The 22,826-nt window shown below is 39.4% G+C and overlaps 1 protein-coding gene across 1 annotated transcript in view; it reads left to right on the top strand.

The window, feature by feature from the left end:
• Positions 1 to 3,514: 3,514 nt before the first annotated feature.
• The window catches only part of sptbn5 (spectrin, beta, non-erythrocytic 5), a 60,594-nt gene continuing 41,282 nt past the window's right edge, over positions 3,515 to 22,826 (top strand). Inside the window, exons 1-6 of the mRNA XM_049596068.1 lie at positions 3,515 to 3,654; positions 7,553 to 7,675; positions 16,284 to 16,451; positions 17,922 to 18,038; positions 18,935 to 19,092; positions 19,181 to 19,409. Of these exons, the coding sequence (XP_049452025.1) occupies positions 7,562 to 7,675; positions 16,284 to 16,451; positions 17,922 to 18,038; positions 18,935 to 19,092; positions 19,181 to 19,409 (786 nt within the window). The 5' untranslated portion in view covers positions 3,515 to 3,654; positions 7,553 to 7,561. The remainder of the gene's footprint in view (positions 3,655 to 7,552; positions 7,676 to 16,283; positions 16,452 to 17,921; positions 18,039 to 18,934; positions 19,093 to 19,180; positions 19,410 to 22,826) is intronic.

The following is a 22,826-nucleotide window of genomic DNA, read 5'->3' as shown; positions in this document are numbered from 1 at the left end:
TAAAACAAAAATGACATACCTGTCGATTAGGAAAAGGGCCAACTCGGGATCAGTTTTAAAACCTTTCAAATCTCTCAGCTCTCTCCACTTGGTGAATGCCTGACCGAGCTTTACACGCGTTTGGGCTTGAGTCCTATCACTGTCCCGTTTAGCCTTCTTCTGTTCTTTTTCTTTTAGATGGTGCTCCTTCTTCATCCACCATGACATTGAAAGTACAACCAAGTCCTTACAGATACATCTGGTAAAACTGTTATGTGTTCAGCAATGCCTGTTGCGTACCGCTTACTCGAAGAACACTTTCTGTAAATGCGGCTCTTCTTCTTCTGTGGTTTAATGGCTGCGGGCCGCTGCAGGCGTGCAGACTTACTTCCACCTTCAGGTAACGTATTCTGGTTTGTGACTTCCGCTGTGTCCGACCCGACCGAGGCTATGCTAAATAGCCATATAGAGAAAGGCTTTTTTGTCGCTGTTGGGCATATAATATATATACATATAATATATATATATATAATAAATATGCAGATCAACAAGGGGAGGTGATACGAACTAGGGACAGTTTTATAAATGGTAAAAAGTTCCGCACAGCTGCTTTAAATAAACAGTCATGTTAGTGTGTTTAGAGGCAGCATGTGTTCACATCTAACTGGTGAGTTAAGAGTTAATTTCAACCAAACCAGAGTTGGTGATTGTCGGAAGAGTGGAAAGATGAATGGGGATGTATTTTGTTGCCGTCTATGTTGAATGAAGTTTTACGAATTTAACAAAAGCTCTATCTCTGTAGGGATCCTTTCATAATGTTGTCAGACACTTAGAATTACGATCTGAGCCTGTCAGTGACAAAAACAAACACTTCAGTGGATGCACACTGATGCTGTGCATATGCCCTGAAATCACCAAACCCACCAGACGCTATTTAAATACCAAATAGTTTTGTCATTGGCAAACACACCGTATTCAAAGTCGACAGAAACAAAATGAAATTTACAAAAACTGTCTTGATTCTGGAAATCAGGACAGACACTTAAAATGATCATCTCAACAGGAAGTGTCTCGTCTGCAGAAAGTCGTTCCACTGAAAACTGTCTCCAGTGATTTAATAAGACAAACACTGTTGGTTACATAACGTCCTGTCTCACGTGTCGGTCGGACTGCGGATAGACGCGTCATCAATCATAATCGTGACAGGAAACCTCCCTGCTCTCTTTCCTCTGCAGCTTTATTTTTGTACGCTACGATTCCGTGAATCATAAATCATGAATACATAATTCAGCTTCACTCAGCAGGGAGTGTCTGTGTTATTAAACTGTGTCCTAACACATGAGTGTGTTAGTGCATGTTTCGAAGGAGGGTTTTTCTTTCAGCTCTGGAGTTTAAAGCAGAAACACTGATGTGGTTTAAAGGAGCATTGCAGTGTTTTTACATGCTTCATCTCATTATTTACATTCTTCAGTATCTTCAGAATGAATTAATTTCAACAGGTCATGTCTTTTGTCAGACTGTGTGTAACTGTTGCTAATCAGCAGCTGACTAACAGCTACTCTCACTGTGACACTGTCGATGTGTAGCTGATGTTCAGGTATTAGTTTGATTTTCATGCCTCTGCGTCGGTGGTATCTGTGGCCAGAGACATTATGTTTTCATGTGTTTCCTTCCATCTGTCCCATTCTTGTGAACATGATATCTCAAGAACACCTTGAGGAAACGTCCTCAAATTTGGCACAAATGTTCACTTGGACTTAACAATGAACTGATTACAATTCGGTCGTCTAAGGTTACGGTTGCGAAACATGTTTTTGGCCGTAACTCAAGGATTCATACACTTATTATGACAAAGTCTCACACAAATGTCCAACAGGAGAAAGTGATGAAGTGATGTTTTATATCCAAAAGATAAAAGGTCAGCTTCACTGTGACGTCATAATGTTCTACAAAAACTCTTTTCTGCCCATTGTTTAACTCTATATCTCAGGAACAGAAGGAGAGACATTTGGTCAGATACTGAAGTGATGTGTATGAAGCATTCATGTTTCACAAACATGATTGTAAACTGTTATTTCAACTTGACTGATTTGCAGAGGCATTCAACTGCACGGCCTTAATTCTGGTTTGATAATGTACCCCCAAAGACTCAAAAAGAGCTCAGCTGAAAAATGTATCTGCACCTTTAACAGAGAGGATCTACAACAGTAAATCTAATTTACTTTTATTTTTAAATCTGTTTTTTCAGGTCTGAGTTATTTTGTGATATTCTTTAATTTAAAAAGTAATTAATTTAAAAAACGCAATTCTGAAGAAGTGTAAAAATGTTTAAGCTGCTTAATGTCAGTTAAGTATTAAGTCACATTTGCTCAGACCATATCCAGCAACTGTCCCAATGAAAACATTAATTAAACAACAAAATCAAGAGTTTTTCAGCAGCTGTAACTCCACTGCACAGGAGCTGATTTTTACTGCAGCAAGTGAACTAAACTTCTACACTTATTAGGCACACTGAGATGTTAACTGACTGAATGTTTGGGTTTATTTGACATGGATTTGTACGAGGTTTGTATCCGTAGTCTGATGGGGTGACAAGTAGCTCACCTGGCAGAGCAGGCGCCCCATGTAAGGCTGCTGTCAGCCCTAGAGTGGTCTCCTTTGGTCTGAATCAGGGACTCATGTTGTTCCAAAGTTGTATAATTGCCTAGAGTTGGTTGGTGTTCTCACGGCAGCATTTACAAGAGGACCAGATCAAATGCCTTGTGTGAGAAAGCTGCTCTTGATTGGTCAGAATTTCCATGTGGGAAAAATCCAGGAAGTAAAGCAAACGTTGAAGAAGAGTACACTTGCAAGATAAATGTGACACTTTCTAATGTCACAATGGAGGGACAACTACGCAGGTTGATTTTAGCGCTGCTCATCGTGGACTATATTGCTGTCATTGTTCATTTTAGTCAAAGCATACAGTTTGAAAACGAGGCAAACGCGGCTCCAACTAGAAAACAATGTTTTGATGCATTGGATGTGCTGAATGTGCATATTAAGGCAGTACAGGAGGAGGTGCACATTAATAATCCTCCAGGACTGTAACATGCTCATGTTTAACCCAAACAATGTGTCATGTGACTGCAGTTGCTTCACATCCAGGTCGGAACACCTTCTCACCACAAACCAACCGCACCAGAGTTCCTTTGGAACCGGACTGAGACCACCTCTTCAAGAAGGTCTCGGTCCGACATCTCTCCATGTAATGCATGTATAGATCATGTTTGTGCATGTGTGTGTATACAGAGTGGAAAAAAACAGAATTTGACTTTGTGTGTGTTTGAAATGAGGATTAGGAATTTACATTTGGATGATTTTTGCAGTTAAAATGTTCAAATACAGTTTAAAAATATAATTTGTGTATGCATGTGTGTTTGTGTGTGTGCGATCATACTGTCAGCGTGAACTTTGACCCCTGCACCTGCTGTCAGGTGAGCAGAGCTGCTCATGCTGTAAATCCAATGGCTTCAAAGTTCACACACACATCACATGAAAATACATTTTTTTCTGCTGTGGTAACATTTGGTGACGGACACAAACTTCAGACTGGATGTTGGTTTTTATTCCAAGACGCCTCTGACTCTGTCTGACACTCTACAGCTGAGACGATCCAGAGGACGACAGTAGAAGGTAAGATAAGAGCTGTGTCCTCTCTGAGTGTGTTTATGTGCAGAACGTAATGTGTTTACTCGCTTCTCTTCCGTCTCTATTGTCTCCTTTGTTCTTTCTAAGTGTGTGTAGATCTGGAGTTTAGAGATCCGTGAGTGTTTCTCTGCTCTGACATGTTTGTAGTTCTGGAGGATTTATTATCTGCAGGTTATTTTAGTCCTGTGTGATTCTGCATCTCTGTTTCCTGATGATGTGATCATGTGTACATGAAGGTGTGATGGCAGGGAGATAGATTTATATTTGTATACATATTTAATACTACTTAATTTCCATTTATTGTCACTTTATCTTTTGCTTCTACTCCACTAAATCTCAGAGGTTAATATTGTACTTTTTACTGCGCTATATTTATCTGACAGCTTTAGTTCCTTTTACGATTCAGATTCAGATTCAGATTCAGATAGAGTGTGGGATTGTTAAAGGAGAAAGAATAAGAGATTGCAGCATAGAAAAATGTCATATTATTCTACAATATTAATAAAACTTCTAATAAAACATTTGTTGCAAGAAAATCAGACTTTCAGGATTTAATAACAGACATAATAGACACAGATGACCCAGCAAAATGGAGATTTTTTAGGTGTTTGAACTAAAATGTTAAGCTGCAAAGTAACACACACACACACACACACACACACACACACACACACACTCACACTGCAGCTGAACACAGATTACGACAGCTCAGGTATTTTTACTGCTGTGTTTCATCAACAGGGTGTGACAACCTCTGTCACCATAAAACCAAATAAACTGCTGACTCAGTGAAAGTGACCTTAAATTTTGACCAATCAGCTGCCAGCACATGGCTGTCCAATCAGAGAAAATGTTGGTTGCATCGCATAACTTTAAAATCTGACTTTTGTGTGTTTTGATGTGTGAGATATCTGTCTGTCAACAACTATTTGCCTGATTGTCATGAAGGTTTCTGGAGACAGTCCTGGTCCCCAGATGAAGAATCCTGATTATTGTGTAACCCTCTGGTGTCACCGTCAGGGCAGAATTTACCCTTAAATATTAAACTTTATTGCACAGATTTCAGGGAAATATCCTGATCATATTCTAGTTCACTAGACGAAGAATCCCAGTGATTCTGTGACTCCCTGGTGTCACCATCAGGACAGAATTTACCCTTATTGCTGCTCCCCAGAGGAAAAATCTTGATAATTTAATGACCCTCTGGCACCAGCATCAGGACAGAATTTACCCTTAAATATCAAAATTTAACGTGCAGAATTCTATGAAATGTCAGGATCACGCTTCTGCTCCCCAGAGGGAGAATCCCAGTGATTTTCTGATTCTCTGGTGTCACCATTAGGACAGAATTTACCCTTAAATATTAAAATTTAATGCACATATTTCAGTGAAATATCCTGATCACATTCCTGCTCCCAGGGAAGGAATCCTGGTGATTTACTGACTTGCTGATGTCACCATAATGAAAAAAATTTGCCTTTAAATGTTAAAAATCTAACTCACATATTTTGGTGAAATGTCCTGATCACATTCCTGCTCTCCAGAGGATAAACTTTTTAGATGACATGTCTCTGTGGTCTTTTCTCTCGCCTCTACCACAGGACAAAATTTTAAAAAGTTCTATGTCAAATGTCAGCATTTAATGCACATACTTTAGTGAAATATTCTGATCACATTCCTGCTCCCAGAGGAAGAATCCCCATTTTTTTTGTAGCACATTACTCCTCTCCAGTGTTTTGTGAATCTCTGGTGTCACCCTCAGGGCAGAATTTACCCTTAAATGTCAAACTTTCATGTACAGATTTCTGTAAAGTGTCCTGGACATGTTCGTGCTCCCTAGAGGAAGAATCTTGATAATTTTATGACCCTCTGGCACCAACATCAGGACCGAATTTACCCTTAAATATCAAACTTTAATGCACGTATTTAAGTGAAATGTCCTGATCACATTCCTGCTCCCCAGAAGAAGAATCCTGTTGATTGTGTGACCTGCTAATGTCACTATCAGGACAGAATTTGCCCTTGAATATCAAAATTTAATGCACATATTTTAGTGAAATATTCTGATCACATTCCTGCTCCCAGAGGAAGAATCCCAATTTTTTTGTAGCACATTACTCCTCCAGTGATTTGTGACTCTCTGGAAGAGGTGGGTAGAGTAGCCAAATATTGTACTCAAGTAAGTGTACTGATACTTTAGAACAATATTTCTCAAGTAAAAGTAAAAAGTAGTCATCCAGATAATTACTTGAGTAAGAGTAAAAGAGTATTTGGTATTTATATATATATATGTAATTATGCACTCAGAGGTGGGTAGAGTAGCCAAATATTGTACTCAAGTAAGAGTATTCCTCAGGACAGAATTTGCCTTTAAATGTCAAAATTTAATGCACAAATTTCTGCAAAATGTCCTGGACATTTTCCTGCTCCTCAGAGGAAGAATCCTGCTGATTTCATGACTCTGTGGTATCACCATCAGAACAGAATTTACACTGAAATTTCAAAATTTACTGCGCAGATTTCTGTGACATGTCCTGGTCACACTGCTGCTCCCCAGAGGAAGAACCCTGATCATTTTATGACCCTCTGGCGCCACCAGCAGGATGAAATTTACCCAAAATTTAATGCACAAGATTTCTGTTTAATGTCAGAATCACATTCCTGCTCACCAGAAGAAGAATCCTGGTGATTGCTTGACCGGCTAATGTTAACATCAGGAAAGAATTTGCCTTTATATGTTAAAAATGTAATGCACATATTTTGGTGAAATATCCTGACCACATTCCTGCTCTCCAGAGGATAAACCTTTTAGAATACATGACTGTGATTTTTCCTCTAGCCTCTACCACAGGACCAAATTTACCTGTTTAGTTCCACGCCTGCCCAGACTGTAAGAACAGAGAAATCACCAGGATGTAGTTTGCTCATACGACACAGGAACACTTGGAGAGTGCAGACCTCGGTCACGACCAGTCGTCCAGTCTTCTGTGATATGCAAATTTGCAAGTGCAATCATTATTTTTGTCTGGATATATTTCTTCAATAACCCTGTTGTAGTTTATTGCAGATCATTTAGATATTGATCATAATTCGTGACATGAAAAGTGTTCTGCTGTTTTATCACTATTGAACTTTACTACCAACCACTGGATTTCAGGATGTTGCCGTTTATTCCACCAGGGTCAAAAGTGAAAAACAATGTGTGTATACACCCCTCGATTCGGATCCAAAAATGTAATGGGTTCTTCCTCGGCCCGTGCTGCACCCTTCAACTGAGTTTCATGACAATCAGGTTTTAGTTAGTTAGTAGTTTTTCCATAATCCTGCTGACAGACAGACAGACAGACAGACAGACAGAGGTAATAATGGGACTGCTGTCTGGATGACTTTCTCTCTGGTCCAGACTGCAGACGTCGGCAGGTGCTCGTGGTAGATGATTGGTGTTAAAGCTCAGGACTTTGGCACCACAGACTGTGCTCTGCATGCTGAGTGTTAGATTAAATCACTTTGATTGAAAGCATGACTGTCTTTAACTCACTGAAGCTGTGACTGTGAATATCAGTCACTCTGATTGGTGGATAAGATGCATGCATGTGTTTGTGGATAATCTGTGAATGTGTATCTTCGTATGTCCTGCATTTTAATGTTTGGCGTCACACATAATTCTACATACATATTTTGCTTTCACACATTTTACACAAACATAGTCTTGACTATATTTGTGTCTTTTATTTCACTTTACTTGTATTTATATGCAATCAATCGTCTGTTTTCTACTCTCAGGAGTTTTTAAAAATATATTTGGTCTCTGAGGGATTTTTACCTGAGAGAAAAAATGCAAAAATTCTTTTTACCATCTTTGAGACTTTTTCTGTGTTTTCAGCCAATCAGGATGGAGGGCGAGGAGGATGGAGCGGGGCGGGTCAGAGAGCTGCAGGAGCAGAGGATGGCGGTCCAGAAGAAAACCTTCACCAAGTGGATGAACAGCGTCTTCACTAAGAACGGGGTGAGACAGGATGAAGAAAAGATTTAACAGTTTCAAGATTATTAATAAATTACATGGTAACGTAGGGGGGCATGGTGGTGCAGTGGTTAGCATTGTCATCACACAGCAAAAGAGTTCCTGGTTTGAACCCAGAGTTTGCGTGGGTTTCCTCCAGGTGCTCCAGCTTCCTCCCACAGTCCAAAGACATGCAGGTTAGCTGGTGACTCTAAATTGTCCGTAGGTGTGAATGTGAGTGTGAATGGTTGTCTGTCTCTATGTGTCAGCCCTGTGATCAACACATTCTCACTGTGACCTCGTCTCATATCTACATTTGGTCATGGACCTTCAACATCCAGATACAATGTGAAAGGTACCCTGGGGTGTGTTGGTTGTTGATGTTCTGGGACGCCGTGTGAAGTTGTGCCGGTTACATGCATTGTTTTCTTTCAAAATACATTTACGTTTTCTCAGGAAATTTACCGTTCACATACAGACTCTTTCAAAACAAAGCCAACTGATGATTTTTTTCCTTAACAACAAACACATTTGGTTGGGAAAAAAAGAACACAGTTTGGCTTTTTAATCTTATGAAATGCAAACACCGGCCTCCCGGGTGAAGGTTAGTGCTTGGTGGACCCGTCCACCACCCCTCCTGCCTGCCCTACTTGGACTTTCGCTGGCTTAACTTTCATTCTTGTCCCACCACGTTTCCCCCTGACGCTGCTGAGGACTGTTAAATTATAATGGCATCCAGCCGCGTATCATGCTGACGTTAAAGGACGCCTTTTTCGTTGGTTTCTGATGCCACAAGTCACTGTTGCTGTGTTTGTCTGGCAACCTGTCAAGGGTGTACCCTGCATCTTTCCCAGTATCAGCTGGGATAGGCTCCACCCCCAATGGAGTGTATCAACACATGAGTATTTGAGTAAATGTACTTAGTTACATTCCGACACTGTACGTAGTTTTTATTTACTCCTAAAGATATAAAACTGAAAAGGCATAAAAACACTCCAGATTCTTGTTGGTGAACCAGATCCAGGACTGATGCTGACTCACTGTGGAGCAGAGACACAGAAATGTGCTGAGTGGATGTTTCCTGCATTAACGGTGGTTACAGTAATAATAATCCTAATGACGCTGCCTGCATGTGTCTGCAGACTGACCCAATGACAAACACAGACAGACACACAGACAGAGAGCCGGCATGGAAACACAGCAGGACTGAACACACTGAACACACTGTGCTGACTCTGACATGCAGCATTGAACCAAGCAGGACCAGAAACAGAGACAGAGACACTTTCCTTTGAAAATCCAGTGTTGATACACTTGGACAAACTTAACTGGTTTAATGTGACTGACGCCAATAAGAGATGAGCACTTCAATCCATATACTCACTCAAGTTACAATTTTCTGAGGTACTTTACTTAGGTATTTCTACTTTGTTTTACTTTGTATGTCTACTTCACCACATTTACCTGACAGCTCAAGACACTGAAGTGGGATTTACACTTCTTACTGTAAGCTGAAACCATTTCCCTCTTTTATTTAGGCTACTTTCATTTTACAGATAAGAAACAATAAATCGCGAAGACAATAAAGCCTCCACAAAATGTGAGGCATTTTAAGTCTGTGTGATTTATCCTGGGTTCATATGAGAAGTGAAAATCTCCGCTAGGCTCTAGGCTAATTTATACAATGTAAAATGCCGTAGGCTTGTGCTAATAACGTTAGCATGTTGTATTTGTTTGGAAAACGTGTTTAGTATAAGTCATAAGTTTTGTCAGTGAACCTTGTGAGCTGTAATGGACCTGAATTTTGTAACGTTACCTTTGTTAAATGTTGCTGTTGTCCCTGGATTCATATGAGTAGAGGAAAAGTCTGCTAGCTGCTAGGCTAATTTATACAATGTAAAATGCCATAGGCTTGTGCTAATAACATTAGCATGTTGTATTTGTGGGGAAAATGTGTCCAGATAAAGACAAGTGTTTGTCTGTGAATGCTGTGAGTTATAGTGAAGCTGATTTGTGTTTGAAACTGTCTCTATTAAGCCATGTTTAATGCGTGTTTAATGTGTGTTTAATGTGTGTTTTGAATCAGCTATACTTTAGAGCACTTAATAATATCCCTACCGCAGACTAGTGTGTTGAAGGTGTAACTGCAGAGTGACACAGACAGCTGACACACAAGTATAAATCCTGCTTAATTAGTTTGCAGATAAAGATTTGATTCAACCATGTTTCATCTTTACAGATTAAACCAGTGGTTTTAAAAAGTTTTGTGCCCGGGGCACAACAAAGGGCAAACCAGAATATCATGGCACACCTTTATTTGTTCACAATAGCTTCTTTAACAGGTGTTATGACTTTTATCATGACATGAGACATGGATCAAATGAATTAGAATGTTTATATTAAAGGAAACCTGAACAGAAAATGGAAATATAACATAAGCTTTGTTTAGTTTTTGTGATGATGTCAGTGCCATTCCTCCTGTTATCTGTTATCATCGTGAGTCATGTAACTGCAGCCTGTCAGCTCATACACAAACACATTAATCGTCAGGTATGAACGCTGTTCTCAGCCTCCACACGCTCTCACACTAATGTTATAGATTAAAAATAGAAGAGTTGTTGCTCCGTCTCGGGCAGGTTTGACAGATTCCAGTCGGGTCATGTAGCTCTGGGTTTGATTTCACTTGTTTTCTCTGATAACTGGATGCCAGCTGTTGGCTGAACACTGAGGCCCGCTGCTGCTCCTCATTCCCAGAATTCCTCTGGGATTTCTGTGGGATGGCAGCAGGGAGAGAAAATACATGTTTCCATCTGCACTGAGGTCATGTCCTCTGTAGTATTGCTGGACATTCTGGGAGTATATAATGGCAAGAGCTCCACAACCGCACACTTACACTTTGTTTTTGTTTTGTTTTTTTAATATGCACATCAGTTGAACTAATTTACACTTTTTAGTGCAAAAAAAGAAAAGAAACACAAAACACAACCAACCAAACAAACAAAAACCTAAATAAAAGAAATAAAAGAGAAGAAGATGAAATTATCTGTAAGTGGTATCATGCAGACAATAATATAAGGAATTTACAGGAAATATAATTGAATAGTTAAATAAATAAACAATCTTGAGAAGTTAAAAAAAATGTAATGAGTAAGATATTTTGTTTTTATTTTATATTTTATATATACTTTTTATATTATTTTTAAATATATTTTTTATCATATTCTTATATTTTTATTGAAGCAGTTTAAATAAATAATATGGGATTTATAGAATAAAACATTTTCGTTATATCATAGTTTTAAATATAAGTATTAATTTAAAATATATTTTCAAATTAGATTAAATTAATATAATTATATATAGTATATAACTACTACTGTTACTCTAAGAGGAAAATAACTGTTGTAGTGTATATTCCGGCCACTGGCGGCAGCACTGAGCGCTGCTACCGAGCAGAACAACAGTGCGGCGGTGAAGAAGACTCTCCGCGCCATGTTTGAATTCGCCTTGTTAGCTCCTCAGTTAGTCGGAGTCAATCATGTTTTCTGTCACCGTACACTCACCTGTCATCACCTGCTCCCCGCCTGATAACTCACTAAGGGAAATATCTTTTCTGCGGTGAGTGTTATTTTCTCTCGCTTTTCCTGTGATTAATTATACTACTGTCTGAGTCAAGGAAATGTTTGTGTTTAATCATATCAATCCAGGACCGTGGCGCGAACTATGAGGTTAACAGTTTCCAACCGTAGCGGATTCATGGAATCGTGGGTTTTAGCAGCAGCTTAGATTTTAAAATCATTCTCGTGATTCTGCTGTTGTCTTAAAGTCCACCTAGAGTGATAAATATTTGCCCGGAACGATGTCAACGTTTATATCCAACATTTCCACCGACTGTGAGCTCAAAACGAAGCTATGATCGGCTAAAGCTAACATGAGTGCACACTACAGTTAGCTTCAGAGGCTTGGTAAGCTAGCATTAGCTTAATATATGGTTTGACCTTGTTAACCTAACCTTAGCTAGGAGAAATACAATTTTTGGGACTGTTCTTTACTTACCAGAGGAGGAGGGTGGCTGGGTGTGGCTTTGTTTGTTTATTTATTTGAATAAATAAATAAATTAGCCATTAGACTTTAAATTTAGCCTCTGATGTTTGAAAGTTAAAAGTTAAAGGTGAAATCTTGGAGCTGATAAAAGCCTCAGTTTTTCACTCTGGTCGTGCATGCTGGTTAGTTTGTGCAGTTTATTTATTTATCTTTGGTAAAACTTTAAAAGTAGGTTAAAATGATTTTGATGAAATATCACTATTTTATGCTCAGATTTAATTATGAATTTTCTGATGGAAGCATTTGTCCCACAGAATGTGTTCAAGGACCATCGGAAATTTGAAAATCAAACGATAAGTTTGTCAATTTGTAGAAGAAAACGTAACTTCCAAATGGGGGTTGGAAGGCACTTTTCCTTAAAAAAAAAAAAAAAATCTGCAGTAAACAAGCACAATATAACGCCATTTAGAGTTGTATGCCCCTTCCTCTAGGCCAAAAAAAGAGTCTTTTTTCACTGCTTAAAAAATTATTTGACATGTCTCCCCTGAATACTGACATATTTTTAATATTAAACTTCAATTAATTAAAATTTGGAAAGAGGGGGAGGCATGTCAATAATATTTTAAGCACTGGCGAGGGACTTATGTTTTTTATTTTAGCTTAGCAGAGGGATATACAAATGGTTGTATTTTGTATTTATCTTACAGCAGATTTTTAAAATCAGCAAAATTACACCACTTATCACAGCCAGCAACTGTAAAAACAGAAATTTTCATTGAATTTTCACATTTCCAAATCAAACATGATCTTAAAATAGTGATATTTCATCCAAATCACTTTATTCTACATACCATTTAATTTTCTTTTCCAAAACCGTTTTTATGAACTAACCAGCATACACCAGCATGAGTAACAAAAATTGAGGCTTTTCTGAACTACAGGATTTTGTCTTCAACATCAGAGTCTAAAATCTGATTTATGGTGGAGCGAGGGTCATGCATTTCTCACCAGTCACTCAGGGAGGCTCAAGGAAAAATATTTGTAGCTTAAGGGAGGGTCAGAAAAACAAAATAAAAAATGAAGTCATACCTCAGCCACTCCCTCCTTTGACAAGTAAAGACCACTCCCTTACTCACACTTAACTGCTAAAGTAAAAATTGAGGTAGGCTAATTGTACTTTCCCTCATGTATTTCCATCAAAACCAAGACCAGTGTTCGTACCTGTCTGAGTTAAAAGTACTAACACAACTGGTTTTACTCCACGAAATCTATCTGATATCTCTTATTAGTTTCTTTGACATTCAGAGAGTACCTTTGTAATCCATTTATATAGTCTAATATAACTGATCTGCACTGATGCATTGATAACAACTGAAAACTTATGATTGACATTTATCCCCCGCTTTAGATATTTTACAGTCCAAACTATTGATTGAGAGGATATTTAACAGATTAGTTAAAAAAAAATAGTATTTAGTTGCAGCTCTATTCAGCTCTTCAATCAACTCAAAACTGATGGAGGTAAATATTCTTTTTTATTATTCTATGGCGTTGTATTCTGTGTTGGGTGTGGTGAACAGGAGTCACTGTGTTATCTCCACAGCAACAGGAAATCAAACTGAGGTAACTCTATAAAAGACTGTTCAGATAGTCCACCTTCCTGTTTCACCAACATAAACACATATCAAGACAACAGGGTTCCTGGAATTCCTACAGCTCAATGTTACACCCAAACACATCACTCCATGTCAGTTTGTGCTTTTTACAGCTGAATCCGAAATCTGACCATGCCCAGTGTTTCCACTAAAGATTCATAGACATCCTGCTGACAAACAACAAAGTGATGGAGATTAAAACTCCAACAAAGAGTTCAGTGTGATGTCAACAACCATTAAATTATTTTCTGTTATGTCTTTAAATAATGATGCAATATATTTTATATTTTTATTTGGGTAAACCAAAGCAACATATAAGTAATTTTGTCACTGTAATAAGCCTTGAAGGCCCAAACCTTTTTTTAAAACTGTTGAAACAAAGGGAATACTGATTAATAATAATAAAAATACGATCAATAGTACGAATTTATTTACAATGTTTAAATAACAATTAACTGAAATAATAGCTTCAGGGTGGACTAAGGCCAAAATAACAAACAAAAACAATCCTGCCCAGGGAGTAAGTAAATAACCTAACCAAACAAATAAAAAAAACAAACGACAAAAAGCTTACCTCCCTAACTAAATAAACAGGAGAAAAAAGGGTAACAAAACTGGCGGTCCACCCCTACATCTGCTACACAATAAAGATTTTACAGAAACTGCTGTGGCCGGTTGGGAGAGGAGGAAGGTGGGGTCTGCCTGCTAGCTCGAAGCAGGTGCCATCTTGGTCCTTTAAAAACCGAACGCCCTCAGCTGCAGCCAATCACAAACGAGGACAGATCCAATCCACCAATCACCGCCGGGCTATGGCACACACCTATTTGCATACAGAAAACAATACGCACAGAGAACATATGCAGCAAAACACAAACAAAAAGACATTACGACAGCAGTCGTAACACAATCATCATCATCATCAAAGTTCCATGTTAATGTTTTTTGTTGTTGTTGTTGTTGTTGTTTTTTCCCCCAGTCGTTCAAGTTGATCAGAAATCTGGCCTGAAGACAGTTTTTATTTGCCCCTATACAAATTGTTTTCTTTATTAGCTCACATCCCAGCTACATCAGCTGATCTCAGACAGCCCACTGATGGAAGGGAGTTAGCTGATAGATCACATGATTCCTTTCTATGCAACCTGTTGATGAATCTCACTCATGGCACCCTATACTGCTCTGGCCTTCCTACTGTTGCTGCTTCCTCTGCAAGCCGCTTTGCAACCTGCCTCCACCCCAGCTCCTCCTTTTCATGCTGTGTCTGACTTATCAATGTTATTTCTGTTTGGCATTGACGCTGCTCTGTTCTGTTCCCGGGCGCTCTGCTGCTCTCCCTGCCTTAGGCTTTCCATGTAGGCACATGGAAGGGTAGGGAGATGTGCTTTCTCTGCCACAGGCTTTCCTTGTCTGTGCGTGGAAGGGCAGGGAGGCTTGTCCTCTCTGCCTCAAGGCTTTCCATGTAGGCATGTGGAAGGGCAGAGGGGTGTGCTCTCTTCACCTTAGGCTTTCTGCGTAGGCCTAGGAAAAGTAGAGAGCCCCCACCAGAGCCATATGACCAAATATAATTCTGCAAATTGGAATTAAGTTTACTTTGACTAAAGAGATCCTGACTAAAATCAAACTTTTCATAGCCTCCTAGAATAGTAAATCAATTCAGTGAGATGATCAGACTGAAAACTTTCCTATTGGATAAGACAGATGTTGACAAAGATGCCCTTTGGGAACATAATTTGCAGTTGAAAAAAGGTAGTAAATTGTGATTTTATATCCCAATACTCAGCATATTGCAAAATGATTAAATTCACAATGATATTGTGTCGTGATTTAAGTATCACGTTAACATCTTATCAAGGAGCCTCTGGTGATTCCTTCCCCTGTCAGTTATACTTCTCTTTCATTTGAATACAGCTCCTACATCAGACAAGTAGTCATTTTTTTCTCAATCAACTCAACGTCCAGTTTATGAAATATTAGAGAATAGTGAGAATGTCCATTACAGTTTCGGAGAGTCCAGAGTGACATCTTCATTTTGTCTGATCTACACTCCAAAACCCAGAAATATTCTGTTTACAAAAGCAGCAAATCCTGACACTGGAGAGGAAGAAGGAAGTAAAATACTTTTTTTTTTTTTTTTTTAAATTGATATTTTTTTTTTTTGGCATTTTTAGCCTTTAATGGACAGGACAGACAAGTGTGAAAGGGGGAGAGAGAAGGGGAGTGACATGCAGCAAATGGCCACAGGCTGTAGCCGAACCCGGGCCGCTGCGGCAACAGCCTTGTACATGGGGCGCCTGCTCTACCACTAATCCACCGACGCCCCAGGAAGTAAAATACTTGACGGAGAAATCCGGTATCAGCAGGACTGTGGGCTCTGTGGTCACAGAGGTAAAAAGAGACGGAGGAAGACATGGTGGACTTTGTTTTGGAGCTGTAAAACCGCAACACGTTGGATCTAAAGTTAAAGCCAACACTCTTCTTATTGGAAGGAATGAATCCACTTGGCGAGCTGCTCTTCGCTGTAAGATGTTCCCTGACCTGCAGATAACCAGGATGTCCTGACGCAGAGTGGACAGAGACGTTATGTAACACACCTCAGGAGGAAGAAGCACTCGACTCTCAGGATGGTTTAAGGGAAACTAGCTTTTTGACTTTGAACTTCCTGTCAGTCACAGAGCTGTAAACATGTCTCCTCACACCTTAGAAAAAACGCTTACAGTATACAGAATGTAGAGGTGGAAGACGTATTCAAATCCTTTACTGAAGTAAAAATATATTAGTGTACAAATACTTCATACTATTTCAGAGTACTAAAAGTTTTGAATGACAGAATTTGGTTAAAATGCTGACTTTGGGTTATAACAGGACATCACAGAGTAAAAGGTGAGCTTTCAGTGTTTAACTGTCTTCACCTCCTGCAGGACAACGTGGAGCTGACTGACGTTTACACTGAGCTGAAGACCGGAGTCGTCCTCATTCGTCTGCTGGAGCTCATCTCCAGGGAGACGCTGCCTCCGCCCAGCCGCCGCAAACTGAGAGTCCACTGTCTGGAGAACAACAGCATCGCCATCAGCTTCCTAAAAACCAAGGTAACCCACCTGTCCACGTCAACCAGAGCCTAAATACCCAAGGTAACTCACCTGTTCATTAGAGATGCGCGGATGGCATTTGAGCGCACCCGAATCCTCGTGCACTCAACAATCATCCAGCCGCCACCCACCCGACATAATTATCTTCTAAAAGATTATAGGCTACTTTCGAATGTGGTCACATTTCTAATGTAAAATTACTCTAGGCTAATATTGTTTGCTCTGTTGCAGTAATAAAAGTCTTTGAAGTAAGTGAAGTCCTCTTGTGCCCTGTTTTACAGAGTGTGCGATCCCCTCCCGTTTCTTCTCGTTTAAATACGAATATAACTGACAAATCCACCTGCAATCCACCCGAAATTAATTACAATGTTAATTTTTATTGGCCCACCCACCCACGGATTGCAGATATATCCGCGGATGTCGTGGATATATCCGCAAGTTTTGTATCTCTACTGTCCATGTCATCCTGAGTCCTAAAAATCCAAGGTAACTCACCTGTCCACAACACTTAAAGCCCTAGAACCAAGATAACCCACCTGTCCACTTCATCTAGATTCCAAAAACCAAAGGTAACTCACCTGTCCATGTAATCCAGAGTCCTAAAAATCAAGATAACTCACCTGTCCATGCCAATTAGAATCCTAAAATTAGAGCTAACTCACCTGTCCATGCCAGTTAGAATCCTAAAAATCAAGATAACTCACCTGTCCATGCCAATTAGAATCCTAAAATTAGAGCTAACTCACCTGTCCACGTCATCCAAAGTCCTAAAAACCAAGCTAACTCACGTGTCCATGCCAATTAGAATCCTAAAATTAGAGCTAACTCACCTGTCCACGTCATCCAAAGTCCTAAAAACCAAGCTAACTCACTCGGCTACATCATTTAGAGTCCTAAAATTCAAGCTAACTCACCTGTCCTTGTCACTGAGAGTCCCAAAACCCAAGCTAACTCACCTGTATGTCATTAAGAGTCCTAAAATTCAAGCTAACTCACTTGTCCACATCATCCAGAATTCTAAAAATCAAAGTTACTCACCTGTCCACGTCTAAAAATCGAAAAACTATTTCCGCATTGAAAATTTGTCTGTGGTGTGAGGCCGGCATTAGAGACCTAAGTCTTTGGACCTTTCATGATTTCTGTCTGTTTTTAGTGTGTTGTATGTGGCTCCATCTTGTGTTGATGTTTGCACATTACAGCTGTCATTTTACCTCAACACTGAATGAACAGAAAATTTAAATAGTGAGTAGACACATTTTTGAGTGAACAATTTTTCTCTTGCAACAGAGACTGACCTCCAGATAGTTCTAGAGGACGCATGTTACAGGCTAATTATTTGTAAACTGTTTTAAAAAATCCTCTGGATGTTTAAAGGGATGGATTTAATGACTTTTTGTTGCAGCTCCATAAAGTGTAAATGTGACAGTCTGTTGCCACAAAGCGATCAGTGTCCCTCCTCTCTCTCGTCAGATTCGGGTGGATCTGATTGGTCCAGAGAATGTGGTGGACGGGGACCGTACGCTGATCCTGGGTCTGCTGTGGATCATCATCCTCAGGTTCCAGATCGGACCCATCAACCTCGACGAGGTCGGGAATCAGTTTATGTTTAAATATGAGGATTTGTGTTTTTAAATTATTTTGTGACCTGAAATCTAATTACATAGAAAACACAGTTTTAGCTGTGTGCACTGATTGGATCTGTTTTCATCTTTTCTCTTGTTTTCGGCCTTTTGCCTCTCCTCATCTTCTTCCCATCTTCCCTTTTATTTTTGATCCTCTCCTCACCTCTTTTCCTTTCCCTTTCTTTGTCTTACTTCCTCTCATCTGTCTTTCTTTCATCCTTCCCTCCTCTTCTTTCCGTTTTGTCCTTTGTCTTTATTTTCTGTTAATTTCTTTCTCATTCTTTTCTCTTGTCCTTTTTTTCTGTCATTCTTTCCTCCTCCTGTTTCCTTCTTTCCATCTTTTGCTGTTCCTCCTCTCCCTTCCTTGTTTTGTCTGATCCATCTCCTTCTCTTCTCTTCTTTATCTTCTCCACCTTCTATCTCTCTCTGTCCTTGTTTTCCCTTGTTTCACTTTCATTTTCTTTCCTCTCCTCACCTCTTTTCCTTCCCTTTCTTTCTCTTACTTCCTCTCCTCCTTTCCTTCTTTCCTCCTTACCTCCTTCTCCTCTTTCCATTTTATTCCTTTGTCTACATTTTATTTAATTTTTTCTCATGCTTTCTTTCCTTTTCTCTTCTCTCCTCCTTTTCTGTCATTCACTCTCTTGTGCTGTTATCTTTTTCCCTCCTCTCTTCTCATCATTTTCTTTTACTTCCTGTACTCATTTCCTCCTTCCATCATCTACCTGTTTGCATCTTTACATTTTTTTCCATTCCTCTTCTTTTCTCTCTCTTTCCATTTCTTTTCTTTCTTTGGTTTGTGTCATCTAACTCCTTCTCCACTCCTCCCCTCCCGTCTTTTTCCTCTCCCCATCTCACCCTCAGGTGGGAGGTGGAGGCAGTGTGGCTCATCGCTCGGCGAAGGAAGCTCTGCTGATCTGGTGTCAGAGGAAAACGGCGGGTTACGAGGGTGTCGAAGTGCAGGACTTCTCGTCCAGCTGGAGGAGTGGACTCGCCTTCAACGCCCTCATCCATGCACACCGGTAACACACACACACACACACACACACACACACACATTTTTTCTTTCCTCCATCCAGTCTGCTCACCCTCTGTCTCTCTCCATCTCAGGCCTGACCTGTTTGACTACCGCCGTCTCCATGGCGACGACCCCGGCCGTAACCTGGAGCACGCCTTCTCTCTGGCGGAGCGGGAGTTCGGGATCATGCAGCTGCTGGAGGTGGACGACATGGTGGTCCCCCATCCAGACGAGAAGTCCATCATGACCTACGTGTCGCTGTACTACCACTACTTCTCCAAGATGAAGCAGGGACAGACGATCCAGAAGAGACTCGCCAAGGTCTGAACCACTGAGCCACCGTCCTGTAACACACACATCACATATAAAGTTCAGGGTACAACACACTCAGGTGCCGAACTGGAATATAATTTAGAGGTGCTTTTACTGAGACTTGAGTTTCCATTTTATTCTGCTTAATAGTTTTACTCCACTACATTCATGAGACATCTAGAGTTACTTTGAGACTGATTTATCATTAACCGATAAAAGCTTGTACTGTACATGAGAGAAAAATTATGAGAGATCAAACCAGTTTCTGTGTCATAACTTGTAAAATATTCTTGTGTGTTTTTATTTATACTTCAGTCAGAATCCAATAGATGTGTTTTAATGTAAGAATAGAGACAGTCTGTAGTAGTAAAAGAAACGGGGCTAATCTGTTGCCCACAGTGATCTACAGACACACAAATGGTCCAAAGCATGGACTCTTCTGCCCTCTGCAGGCTGCTGCAGGAACTGCCTGCTGTCTGATTAAATCTTATAAAGTCATCTGTAACATATAGGTAACTGTAAATAGGTGACTGTAGACAGACTCACTTCCTGTAGTCCATCTGCTGGCTCACACTCACACGGTGACTTCCTGTAATCCGTCAGGTTCCTCCTCCTGCCTGTCAGTCAGTGTGGATTACTGCTGGATTAAACTGACCTGCTGACAGAGCTACAGCACACAGAAGCAACAGCAACACTGTGGGGGACTCGAAATTTAACACAGCTGCAGACCACAGTAAAACAAAGTTTATATATTCATGTCAAATGATGCTGAGGAAAACACTTAAACACAGCAACAAGAAAACTAATAAAGAATAAAATAAATAAACACCACACAAAGACAGTAAAGAACCCACATGAAAGATAAAGCAACATAGATGTAAAGAATAACATAATGTATTTCCTACCTTTATATCATATATCATACAGAGTCATTACAGAATTATATAATTGCATTGAGATAATTCTCTGAATATTTTCGGGTCTTGTCTTATTTGCACTCGCCTGTAGCTGCTAAGTCAACAGCAGCTGTAGCATGTCTCAGTGCATTACCTTCACCCTCTGCACTTTCACCAGTGGTTTCTGAGGTAGACGGTGTGTCCACCTTGCTAAAAAAGTTACAGAACGATTGGCTCACAAGAATGTCTGTACACTTGGACTAATAATACAGCTAACTGGCAAATATGTTTCCATAGTTAGCAAACTAGTTTACCTTGCCATTATGGACAGGTGACGCACAGTGATTTAGCATTGACTGGCTCCCATGATTGAACAAGGATCTCTGGATAACAGTAAGCCTATCAATAATATTGTATACTATAGATTTAATAGTTTTTATGAATAGGCCAATTAATCCTCACTAATAATACTAAACTTTATTATATAGCACCTTTTAAAACACAGTTATAAGGGTACGATAAAACTAAACACATTTAAAACCCAAGAAGAATAAAACAAATAACATGTCATAAAATATAATCTAAATAAAAGATAATATAAGGAAGTCCAAAAGTATAATTAAGATAATAAATGGGAAATCAAATCAATAAGATAGCGATAAAATAGACAGCTCAGATAAAGTCTGGAAGTGCTTTACGATAGAAGTATGTGAGACTTTAACAAAGACAGTGACTCAGACAAGTTTATATCCTCAGGCAGATTATTCCAGAGCCCACGAGGTCCTGATGTGTCGGAGTCGTGGTAATGTGTATTTTCAAACATATTTTTATTTCATAATTACATTTTCCAGGCCTGGAAAAACTGGTAAAACTCATTGAACGTTCTGGAAAAGCCCTGGAATTGTGTTGTGTGTAAAGACATTGTTACAGTAATCTTCTGTGGATAACTCCACGTAAGGTAATATAACAGCCAATTTATTTTCTGATGCCGTCGACCTAATGCAGCTCTAAAATATTTCAACTTGTGACAACGTTTTATTTACCATCAAGTGCGTTTCTTAATTTTTCTCCCCGCATTCTGTCTCTCCCTCCATGTGTGCCAGCTAGCTTAAATGATGTTTGAGTAAAGTTAAAATCTAGTACATTTGAAAAACGCAGGGCAAGTAGGGAAAGAAAAAACAGTTGTTATGGATCTGTGAAAAGTCATGGAAACGTTTTTAAAATTTTGCCCATTAAAATGTGTTGGGAACCTGCCCTGAGGAACCTCTAGGGGTCGTGGACCCACTGTTGAATATTGTGGATTGTGGAGTATTCCTCATGGTGCCACTATTTTACATTTAAAAATAATTTGTGCTTTTTATTTCTCTACATTTATGCGACAGCTTTGGTCACTTTGCAAATGTAAATTTTTTTTAAGACAAAATGATTCATCGATCAGTTGACTTTAAGAAAATGAATTGGAAACTACTCTAATATTTATTGATGTCATTTTTTTCTGTAAAAACATTTCACAGGTTCACAAAGTTATCCTTTGAATAATGTTAATAATTAACGTATTAGTAATAATGTTGAGGTTAAACAAACAATCATTGCACAGATGCCACTTTGGGCCCTTGAGTTAATTCAACAAACATTTCTCACTATTTTTACAATTTTTACAAACTTTTGATCGATTAGTGGAGAAAATAATCAAATGAATCCATAAGGAAAATAATGATTAATTGATAGTTTAAAATGAGCTCCACCTCAACCAAGTACAACAGTAAAATCCTGCTTTTACATTAATGCATGAGTCAGAATCATCTGCTGACATCATATATAATAGTATATCAGTGATGCTTTGATATTTTAACTACATTTCACTGATTCTACTTATAAACTCTTACAGTAGGAAGGTATTAGTACTTTTACTTGCAGCCTCTGTCTGTAGGATTGATGGTAGTGCTGTTTCATGTTGGTTAGTCATGTGACCTTGGAGCCTTTCTACCCTGTGTAGTTCACTGTGGGCGGGGCTGCACACACTAAGCTAATCAGATCAGATCACACACTCTGAGACGCTGCAGCAGAAACAAGTCATTCACAGAGCTGCGCACCTTTACCTGCTGTTTGATCAGAGGAGACAAGGATGAAGAGTTTAGTCTGTTTCAGCTCAGTCAGAAGGAAACTACAGAGGACTTCACTGTGGATTTAACAGGCATTTCATGTTGATTATTGTTGTCAGTTTTCTCTGTTGGGTTTGTGGGAAGCTTTTGTATTTGCTTTGAGAGCTGCAGAGCTGAAAGTGTTTCTTCGTAGTGGCAGAGAAGATGCTGCTTTTCAGTTATTGTGTCAGCTAAAAATGTATTATTCCTCCTGTGTCTTAGTTTGTTCGCTCTGTCAGGGTTTCAGCCGACAGTTCTTAGACTCTCAGACTGTTCTGGTCGGATGCTGATGTTTTCTGTGGTGTAAAAGTAGAACTACAGATGTCCACTTTGACGGCTTGGGTGGTATGACGATAAATACACCGTGAGACAACAGACAATTTGCAATC

The sequence above is a fragment of the Epinephelus fuscoguttatus genome, linkage group LG14 (assembly GCF_011397635.1).
Source record: "Epinephelus fuscoguttatus linkage group LG14, E.fuscoguttatus.final_Chr_v1".
In the NCBI taxonomy this organism is placed as follows: domain Eukaryota; kingdom Metazoa; phylum Chordata; class Actinopteri; order Perciformes; family Serranidae; genus Epinephelus; species Epinephelus fuscoguttatus.
The sequence above is the reverse complement of the archived record's forward strand: the minus strand, read 5'-3'. Positions and strand labels throughout refer to the sequence as shown.